The sequence below is a fragment of the Chaetura pelagica genome, unplaced genomic scaffold, assembly GCF_000747805.2.
Source record: "Chaetura pelagica isolate M959 unplaced genomic scaffold, ChaPel_1.0 scaffold344, whole genome shotgun sequence".
In the NCBI taxonomy this organism is placed as follows: domain Eukaryota; kingdom Metazoa; phylum Chordata; class Aves; order Apodiformes; family Apodidae; genus Chaetura; species Chaetura pelagica.
This window is the reverse complement of record NW_009953098.1, coordinates 9,359,253-9,369,855: the sequence shown is the minus strand read 5'-3', so window position 1 is coordinate 9,369,855 and position 10,603 is coordinate 9,359,253. Positions and strand designations below refer to the sequence as shown.

General features: G+C 50.0%; 2 protein-coding genes across 2 annotated transcripts in view; one reads left to right on the top strand and one right to left on the bottom strand.

Moving 5' to 3' along the window:
- Positions 1–269: 269 nt before the first annotated feature.
- Positions 270–5,518, bottom strand: CD40LG (CD40 ligand). The gene is made up of 6 exons (XM_009997247.1): positions 5,309–5,518; positions 3,354–3,491; positions 2,428–2,473; positions 2,080–2,136; positions 1,717–1,779; positions 270–643 (listed from the first exon to the last, which is right to left on the bottom strand). The coding sequence occupies exons 1-6, from the start codon at positions 5,462–5,464 to the stop codon at positions 270–272; spliced, it is 834 nt and encodes a 277-aa protein (XP_009995549.1). The 5' UTR covers positions 5,465–5,518.
- Positions 5,519–5,816: 298 nt separating this feature from the next.
- UPRT (uracil phosphoribosyltransferase (FUR1) homolog (S. cerevisiae)) overlaps positions 5,817–10,603 on the top strand; it is a 25,352-nt gene continuing 20,565 nt past the window's right edge. Inside the window, exon 1 of the mRNA XM_009997246.1 lies at positions 5,817–5,983. Within this exon, the coding sequence (XP_009995548.1) occupies positions 5,817–5,983 (167 nt within the window). The remainder of the gene's footprint in view (positions 5,984–10,603) is intronic.

Genomic DNA, 10,603 nt, shown 5'->3' with positions numbered 1-10,603 from the left:
GCACATGAGGCACAGTGGACCCAGACACACATCACCAGCATGTACCCAACTGTTGGCAATGAAAGAAGAAAGCAAAGTACAAACAACAGCTTCACACTTTGTTCCATTTCTGTTCTTGAAGTCCCATGGCCCTCATAAATAAATAACAAAATATACAAACTGAGAAACAAGAAGACCAAAGAGGCAGAGGAACATAAATATGGGAAACAGGGAAAGCCACTTTGTTCAACAAAGTTGGGCTGGAACCCCAGCTTGGGGAAGCCCCCTCCTCACTTCAGCTTGAAGATGCCAAAGTAGGTGCTGCCATGTTTGTAGTTCAATTGCTTTGAGTCTGTCACATTGACAAAGACCATGTCACCCTTCCGGAGCTCGAAGACGCCTCCCACCTGGATGGACTGGAGCATGCAGGAAGAACTGGAGGTGTTGTGGGTGCTTAGTCCCTTCAGCAAGAGCCGGTCCTCTTCCATGGGGAGATGCAAATAAATATAGAGGGTGAAGGGTGCTAAACTTGCCAGCTTGGTGCAGAAGCTGACTTGGGAGTAGATGTAGTAGATCCCTGCTTCCTCCACCTTCAGCTTCCCCTCCTGGTAGGATATCAAGTTGTTGTTCATGGGGCCGTACATCGTGGGCCTCCACTCCAGCACTGTGGGAGGAAAGCATGGCAGATGAGATGGGAGAAGGAGACATCCAGTTTGGCACGCTGATTTTGGGGGAACACCCTACAGACATCTGACATGGGAGCCACTCAGCCCGCTCATTCCATGGGGATGTTTCCTTTGTGCCCCACTCCTGAGGAGCAGAGCTGAGCTCCAGGCAGCTGCTACTCTCTGCCCAATTTCAGCTTGCTTTATAGGTTCAACAAAAGCTTAAGCAGGGAGTTTTAAAATGCAGCAAGCTTCTCACTTCTTTGATCTTATCTAACGTGAAGCTTTCCACAGGTAGACTGAGCTCAGGGTGAAATGCTGCGTCAGAGATGGAAAGAGCAGCTGCTGATTACTGGCAGTTACTCCAGAACTAATTGAAATATGCTCAGATTGAGAAATCCTTGCCAGATCAAGAGATTGACCTTGCAAGCTCTTTTTATGTGGGTAATCCTTGCTCTGGCAGGATGTCCCTTAGCTAGGGCTGTGCTGGGAATGGACCTGCGAGAGCAGCTATGGTCTGTGCAAAGGGATGCACAAATGCAAATGGAGGTGGGACTCGGACCTAACATGGCCACAGCCATGAATCAGTTTGGAGCTATCTATGCTGCAACTGTAAAGTCATCAGCCAGCACGCACTGCTGCCAGGACCACCACAGGTGAGAAGATAATTAGATCAGCCAGCAACAGCCACTCCCGCAAGGTATGGCCAAGAGAGAAAAAACATCGTGTTTTAAGTCCAAAAGAAAAGTGAGAGGTTGGTTTCCCTAAATTCAAAGAGAAACAGTTTTCCCCTCATAAAAAAATACTATAAAGATGAAGCCACTGTGGTGCACTTCTAGGAGGGCACATGTAAGGCCACCGAGGGCAGCTGGCATGGGATGCATGAACCCCAGTGGCACAGGTGCAGGTGGTGACGGGATCACTGGGAGGTTTGCTGTGCCTGGGGACAGGGTCTGGTGCTGGAGTGGCATTGCCCCTGTCCCTGCCCTTGCAGCAGGGTCCAGCCAGGACAATCAGACTGCCATGCCCTGCTGGCTCCCTGGCCAAGGAGTGTCAAGCGGGTCTGTCTTACCTGAGACTCTCTCGTTGCTACTGTGACCTGCCAGGTGGGCTGCAACCGGCTGTCTCTTCTCTGCTGCAATTTGGAAAGGCTGGTGTTAGCAAGGCCATGGCACTCCCTGTCCCCTTCCAGGCAGCACAGCTCCTCTGCAGGGACCACCTCCCACCCTTCGTATTTCTCCATGGGCCAAACCCAGCTCAGAGACATGGTCTCCAAAGTCTCCTCTGTCAGCCTTGGGTGAGGCAGGATCTGGCCTCTGCTCACCCAAGATGCTCAGTTGCCTCCAAAGTGAAGCCCCTGAGGGACAAAGCCCACTGAGGCAACCATGCCACCTTGCTCACTGTGGGAACAGGACCTGGATGTGCCACTCCTTACCTTCCACCAATGTCTCGTTCTTGTGCATCAGACGGGGATGGTCACGGTGCTCATGGCCTATAATGTGAAAAGGCCACGGATTAATTTTTTGATCCATTTTCCTCAACTTCAGGCAATGTGGCATTCAGAGCCAGCTGCCCTGGTGTGACAACCGTGCCCAGTGCCCCCCTCTGCCGTGCCCTGTCCCACCCCCGTGGGATGCTCCAAACCCTGACCCCATTGCCTGCCTCCGTGCCTGCCTGGGGCACTGGTGGGCTGTTGCAGGGTGAAGGGAACCCCTGCCCAGACCAAGCTACTCCACCTGCCCCCAGCAAGCTATGGTTGTATTGGCGGCACCAGAAAACTCACCTCTCTGCATTTCAAATTTGGCCTCCCCCTTGTTGGTTTCTCCATCCTGTAACAACAGAAAAAATAAATAAATAACGTTTTGGGTTTTTTAAGATGTAAAAATCAATACTTTTGAAAGCCTTTGTGTAGAGGACACTCTGACCACCACTTGGGTTGATGCTGTTTGGCTCTGACAGCCCTGCCAGCTCTCATAGGAGGGTACCCAAAAATTGCTGAGCCCTTCCAGCACCTTCCCCACCACCACATACAGCTAAATGGGTCTGCACAGCAGGGGGTTTGTAGGCTTTATTTTTTGCAATGAATATTAGGTGATGAGGCAAGTTTATCTGAAAAAAAAAAAAATTAAATAAACAAACAAAACTACCTTTTCAGGTCATTTAAACCCATGCTGGATAGTCCAGTCCACGCCGGGCACTGCCTCTGCTGCCTACAGAGAGGGGCTTTCAGAGCTGTTGAATGAGGCCCATCTCAGATACAATTTGCTGTTGTCACTTGGGTGCTGATGCAAACCTGAAGGCATTTGATGTCATCAGGCACTGACAATGAGAAATTAATGTCCCCCTCGTGCCTGCTCTGGTCAGCATAGCTCTTCCTAGATGCAGAAATCAAGGACTGAGAGCAGCTTGTCTCTGGCTGCAGCTCCATCCCTCCCACCACAAGCTCTGAGCATCCCTGGGCATGCTGCAGCTGGACCTGCTCTGATTGAAACCATTTTGAGAAAAAAGGGGATGAGGTTTTTCACTCATATCAATATAATGTAAAAATACAGTGTAAAAAGAATATAGTGTAAGAAAGGGCATGTGGCATGGAGCCCCAAGGTAAAGGGCAGGCATGGTTTTAAAATAACACCTTGAGTGAAGCCGTGTGTGCCTGGAAGCCCCCCCTGCACCTTCAGCAGGGTCTTTATCCACCAAACAGCAGCATACCTTGCACTGGAGGTCCTTGAAGCCCTTTAAAATCTTTTCACAGTCCAATAATGTCGACTTCTGACCTTCTGCTGTCTGACATTTCTGTACTTTCCTCAGGAAGATGTAATCTTCATTTAAGCTCAACACCTCTTCCATCTGCCAGCGGGGGAGAGAAGAGAGGGTGAATGGGATGCTCTTGGGAAACCTGCAATGCCAGCAGCAGAGCCAAGCTGTATTCCTGACCGTGATAAATCACAGCCTGGAAAGCTTGGGGTTGGTTCAGCACTGGGATGAGCAGGGCAGAAACGCAGCAGGTACCAAATGCTCCCACCAGCTCCAGCACAACATCTGCACCCGCGGACACCTGGGATTGTACCTGCAGGGCTGACTCTGGTCGGTAACACTATATGTGAGGAGGATGCTCAAGATCCCTTCCTATTTTCTATCACTTTGATAATGAATTTTAATTATCCATTCTGCCTTTTCCAAAAAGCAGGTGGCAGACACCTGCCTGCATTTACAGACAGCAGCACGGGAACCTCAGCGCGCGGTTCAGGGCTCGCTGCGCTGCCCCAGTGGCCCTGGCGGGCGGCGGGGATGCTCGCTCAGACTCATTTTGCTCTGCAGGGTGGCTTTTCACGGTCTTTAGGCTAGATTATTGACTAAAAGAACTGCCAAAGAGACCAAAATGACTTGTTGGTTGGGGCTGAGTTCTGCCAAGAATTTCAGATTTTAAAAATCAGATAAAAAATAAAATAAAAATCAGAAAGCCAAAACAAACAATGAGTAAGTAGATGGGTAGATAGAGAGCACTGATTTTTGAAACTACACCTGTTTTTTTATAAAAATCTAACATTCAGCTAAATGGAAAAGAGAAGAGCAGTTACACATGAGGACAAAGCCTGGCAGAGTGCTCTGTGCAGGCAGTGCTGGGATGCAGAGGGTCATGTTTGAAGCCCTGCCTTGAGCTCTGAAGGCAGCTGAAATCCTCCTGCCACCATTTAGCTGCCTCTGATCCTCTGCCACAGCCCTGTGCAGTCGCACTTCACTCTGCTGGGTCAGTCCCTCCACTCAACCCTTCTCCCCAGGCTGCAAACCCAGTGCACCAAAGTCCCCTTCCATCCCCTCAAGTTAATAAGCCCCTCTAGCTCAGGATTGCTCTCCTTGAAGATCAGTACATGCCCACTTAAATGTCAATTTAAGATGAGACAACATGTTTAAAAATCAGTAATGATGATCTTATAATTGTATCTGATAAGGAGAACTCGTTTGGGGTTTTAGACATATTTCATTTCCTTAGTGTGTAGTCTTTTCTGTTCTGAAGAAAATAGCTTTAGATCAGTGATTTTAAGCATCACTCAGTGTGGCTGCAGTCATGGCAACCTCAAAACCAGCTTTTCAGTTCTTAAGTTTTTGGTAAATGTTGTCCCAAGTGTGAGGCAGCATCACCAATAATGTACCTCTTCAAAAAAATGGCAAAGTACTAAGATTTATTAATTTCCTCTCAGGCAGAAAGAATCTGAAGAGATGTTGGTAGAGTCCACATGTATAAACAGTAAAAACAAAAATAATAATAATAATAAATTTCATTTCTGGACCCTCCATCCTTGCAATTACTGTCACAGTGCTGTCAGCACCAGAAAAACTACCAAAGAGCCTAAAATAGACACCTGTTCAAGCCTCACTGTCTTCTCCCCAGACTGGCCATCAGCTGCCAGGTTTGCTATTAACAGCTCTTCTTGATCGATCTGTTCTAGTTTTGTTACTGAAGGAAACAGGTCTCTTCCTCACTGTACATCTTAGGGACAAATTAAAGTAGAAACGGGAACATGGGTGTTATAAATGCCACTCCCCTGTCCATCCAGTGGGCAGCATAATCTACCACGTTCCTCTTTTTGGTGAGCACCTCTCACCAGGGCTGAAGGCAAATTGTGTTAGCGATCCAGCAGAGACAGTTTTACTTCTCCACTTACCTTATCCATCTTCATGTGAAGATACAAACAGAAGAGCACGGTTCCAATTGTCTGTGCTACAATAAATACAGCAAGAAAAGCCATGAACATCTTCATGGTGCTGGGCGAGGTGCTGCTGATGGGTCGGGCTGTCGCGGGGCCGTAGGGTTCGTTCATTCTCCTCGCGCGTTGCTGAAGCTCCTTCAAGTGTGCTGCTTGCAAGTAGCATGAGAACTGTTGTGTGAGCACCCTCTGCTCAAGGGATAGAGGCTGCAGCAACCTACACTTCCTGGAAAAATCTCTTCGTAGTGGGTAGGTTTGTTCACCACCATCTCCCACAACAAAAAAGTTGCTTAGACTTTCTTCTCTGGTGCACTTCCATGCTTTTTCCTACCATTGTACCAGAAGCAGAGAGAAGTTCTTATTCCATATATTCATATTTGCCCTTGAAACACTCCAGACTCTACCCCATTGCGTTTTTTTTCTGCTGTGGATGAAAGTTTCTTGGCAAGTCATCTTCAAAGAAATTATGACTGTGAATCCACGGGCAGAGCTGCGGAACCGCAGTGTGGGCTTCCAGGGGCTAGGAAGCACTCGGAGAGTCGGTTGTTTCTCAAAAGGGGAAGGAAGGCTTTTTGCCCTCTGCTTCCTTCGTAAGAAGGATGATTTTGCAATTAAGATGTTTGACAGAGGCAGGTGGGTTGTGCTGGTTTCTGGCCTTCCCTCACGCTCCCCATGGATGAAGTCTCTGTCTGGGTACGTTGGATGATCCTTATGATTATCTCCATGGACACAGGGACACCAGAATGGGCATAGCTTTCATGCTCCTCAACAGACAACAGGATTTTGGGTCTTAGTGCTTGGCCATAAGTTTGGAGAGACTCAGAGCTCTACAGGCATCCAGCACCTCATGGAATCCTACAACTGTTTTGTTTGGAAGGGGTCTTTAAAGGTCATCTCTTCCTGCAGTGAGCAGGGACATCTTCAACCAGATCAGCTTTCTCACAGCCCCATCCAACCTGACCTTGAATGTTTACAGGGATGGGGCTTCTACCACCTCTCCAGGCAACACATGCCAGTGTTTCATCACCCTCTTTGTAAAACATTTCATCCTAATATCTAGTCTGAATCTACCCTCTTTCAGTTTAAAATCATTACCCCTTGTTCTGTCACTACAGGCCTTATTAGTAAGTCGGTCCCCATCTTTCTTACAGGCCCCTTTTAAGGATTGAAGGGCTGCAAGAGGGTCTCCCTGGAGCCTTCTCCAGGATGAACAACCCCAACTCTCTCAGCCTGTCTTTACAGCAGAGGTTCTTCAGCCCTCTGATCATTTTTATGGCCCTCAACCACCAATACAGTAATTTCAGGCAAATGCAGAGAGGTCCTCACTGCTTACAACAAGAGGCGGAGCTATTCTTCTCCAGGTAAAGAGGATAAATCTGGGTTCCTGTTGGGGCACAATGGAGAAGGGCTGTAAGGCTGCACCATAACCAGGGCTGGGGTGCTGGTTTGGAGGCAGTCAAGCCACCATGACAAGTTGTTTTGAAAGTAGCATGCTAAGGGCAATGCTCTTATCAGATGTGCATGCAGCAAATAAAGGGTCAGATCCTGCTAGAAGCAGCAAGGTGCTGAGCAGGGCCCTGCTTGCCAGCAGCCCTAGGAGAGGAGGATACACAGCACCTTGCCAGGGCTGCTCAGAGCGGTGCAGGATGGAGTCCAACCTGTGCTTTGCTGCCTACCCACTCACTCACATCCTGTCCTGTGTGGTTAGAGCACTCTGAGCTGCAAGTGCAAAAGCTGGTAACAAAGCACAAACATCTCTGCAACCAAGCCAGAGTTTGACCTTGGCAGGTCAACCTGTTCCTAAATATAGCATCCAAATCACAAGTGTGGGATAGCACCAAGGTCTTTGTGGGCAGCAGTTCAGTGACCGGGCAGAGGACAGCCCATGGCTAAGGTCCTGGCTGGTGCTCTGGAGTCAGGTAACCTCCCACCCCTCAAGCTGGAAGCTTTGGGATGAGGCTTCCTATTCCAGCCCTGCAGTGTCACTTTTGCTTTCTAAAGGCTCAAGGGGTTCCTGGGATCCTTGGGTGCCTATGTCCTGAGGGCTGCCCATATGCCCCAGCCATCCGAGGGCTGCCTTGCTCACCACAGCAGCTCTGCTATCACAGCCCCACAGCAGTGTCCTCCTGGCAGGACTGGGGTGAATCAAATAGTGCTGGACATGTACCCTAGGGGTGGCAAAAGCCTTGGCTTTGGACTCAGTTCCTTGGGCTTGTAGACTCACTGTCCATGAGATTGAGCCCACAGGCAGCCTGGAGGCACTGTCAAGCCTCTTTAAGCCTAACTTTAGTTAGTCCTTTTTAACTTACAATTGGTGTTATCTTTGGAAAGTCTAGCCCTGGACCCCAAGCAGGGGTCTGGGCTGACACTGAGCTCCTGGAGACTATCCCTGCCACAGTGAGCTTGCTACAGGCAAAAAGCTGTTGCCTGGTGGACATCCCCAAGGACACTGCAAGCAGCTGAGGGCCATGAGGAGCACCTGCTCCCCAAAGTCCTCATCCAGTGCCTCAGCCCCACAGCAATCACCGACATTTTCCAGAGCTCTTCAGAGTTTCCTCTGAATTTAACATTCGTATTTGGGGGAAGTCTCCACATGAGAATCAAAATGACATGAGAGATCATCACTTGATCCCTTCCCCGAATCCTGAGTGTCAGGACTGAGAGGCAGCCCATAAGGTGTGAAACCACAGCAACGAGTGTTGCAGAGAGCAGCAAAAGAGGTTTTGCACAGCTATTTCTGAGCTCTGGCTGTCCCTGGCAGGCAAAACCTCTTCAAAGCCGTTTCTGGACAGCCACCATCACTGTTTCACTGAGATGAGAAGAACCTGTAGGTAAGGCCTGAAACCCAACCGCATCACCAGGCCCATCACACACACCTGGCTGGGGAGGCTAGAGCTGGCAACAGCCTTGGAGAGGCTGCTGGATACAGTGAGGAGGATGGTGAAGGACTCTGGGCTTGGGTACCCAGCACCAGACGTTGCCAGAGGGCTGACCAGCTCATGCTGCAAACCAGGAAATGGAGAGTCACTAGTCACTGGCACCTGGATGGGTAAAACTGTGTGGAAAATATGACAGTGGGGATCCTGGCAGAGTTTTGTCAGTAGGAAGGACAAGCTGGTGGCTCCTCTTCAGGAAACCGTTGGTCCACATCGGCAATCTGGCCTGTAGGAGCCACCTCCTCCACCCCACAGGGTCCTGTGGCTTCTCTGGCTCGAGCCAGGAGTCAATGCCAACAGTGCCAGATCAACCAGGAGGAGCCAGCTGAGCTCTGGGGAGAGCAGAGCCCCCTCAGGCAGTCCTGTCATCAGTGCTGTTCAGAGTCCAGGGGGACAGAGATGCTGCAGGGTGTGCAGCGGCACTGGCCTCCTGGGACATGCTCTGTTGACACCTTACTGCTTCTCATGGATGGTAGGAATTGGGGGAAAGACTCAAAAGCCTCAAAACCCATGTTATTCCACATCAGGGCCATGTAGTATCATGGTTGCACATCCTTGACTGCCTGGCTGCTGTAGGAACACATGGGAGCATAGCAGAGGTAGGACACAACCTTGGAGAAAGAGGGGCATGGTTGAGAGAAACAAAGAGCCACAGAGAGAGGACCCGACACCAGAGGGAAGAGTCTGCCTGCATGGGATAACCCCAGGGAAGGTGAAGTCACCCCTTCACCTGCTGATGAGCCCACCACTGACAAACCAACAGTTTTCTTTCATGCCCCAAACCCTCTGAATAGAACCACACCCATCCACCCATGAACCCAAACGGGCACAGTTCCTCCAGCCAGATCACCCCTGGGTGAGACGATGGGAAAATGTGATCCATCGCTTGCATTCCTATCGACCCAGCCACGGTGTTTCCGCTGATCAGCACATTGTCTCCACTTGCACTCAGCACTTAGAATTTTGTTTACTGAGAAAATATCCGGTTGCCTGCCCCAGTCATCTGTCAAAGGCATTTCTGAAGGCAGCAAGGTGAAAGCTGACGAGAAGAAAATGAGATTATTTTTTTTCTTTTTTGGGTGCCCACTGCGGTTTCATGACTAGCTCTTAAAAATGTGCTGCTCACCTCATGCGTTCTTAACAATTAACAAGAGGCAGGAGCAGTGTGGTACTAAGAACAATACGTTCAAAAAGCAGATTTTATTCTGAGTCACAAAAGGAGTTTGCCTGAGATGCCGTGGGAGAGGGGCAGAGAGGAACCTATAAGAGAAACTTAAATTAGTCCTTTCAGCACAGGGCCATGGCCAAAAGGAAAATTTGAGCTTTCCCACCATTTACTTTGTCTCTTTTTTTGATTTTTCCCTCTTCTGCATCATCTGAGCTCTTGTGTCTCCAGGACAACCCCAAGACCAGAGAGGAAGAGAGAATAGACATAGCCAGAACACCGCAGAACATCACCAGCATCCGGAGAAGGAAAAGTTGTGTTGCAGTTTCCGTTCATTTTCTACCTTCCTATGAACGAGAGAAAGCTCTTCGGAGTCCAGAGCAGCAAGAAGCAGCTCCAGGGGTAGAAGAGGGTGACAATAGTGATGGTCACATCTCTGTGGAAGAAAAGAGCAGAAGATGGTGGCTGTAGCCCTTGTGGTGGTAATGGGAGGCTGCAGCACCACTGCTCACCATGGTCCTCAGCCACGGAGACACCTGTGGATGTCAGCAAAAATCCCAGGCTCAAGCAAATGAACACGAGTTGTCCCAGGCTCCTGCTGCCCAGGAGGGAGACCAGAGCAGCCTGTGGAGCACCATCTCCGCTGCATTTTGCCCAGAGGTGTGAGGGGATGTCTGCACTTTCTCTGCCACTCTGTGGAATGGCAACAAACAATGGGAAAGAGCTGCAGGGCACAGCACTGGAGTGCTGCTGTCCCTCTGAGCTGTCCTCCTCCAAGGCCATAAACCCCTGTGTCCCCTTCTCTCCATCCCTCCTGGCCTCCCCGTCCTGCTGACCCATCCACAGATGCACCCTGAGCCAACTTTTCCCAAGGGGACCGAGGTGAGAGCAGGGAAAGGCAGAGAAACAAGCCCAAGTGACCCCGTGGAGGACGGAGGGCCCCAAATGACACCTGGCTCATGTGCCACATCCAGGCGGTGACACCAGCCTCGCTGTGCTGAGCCACGGAGAGCAGCAGCCTCTGAGGTGCTGATGCTGAGCCCTGCCGAAGCCGTGAAACCACAAATGGCACTAGAAACTTCTTGCAGCGACAGCTGCACCTACTTGTCCCAGCTTCCTAAAAATAGAGCCGGCCCGGGGAGCCCCGAACAA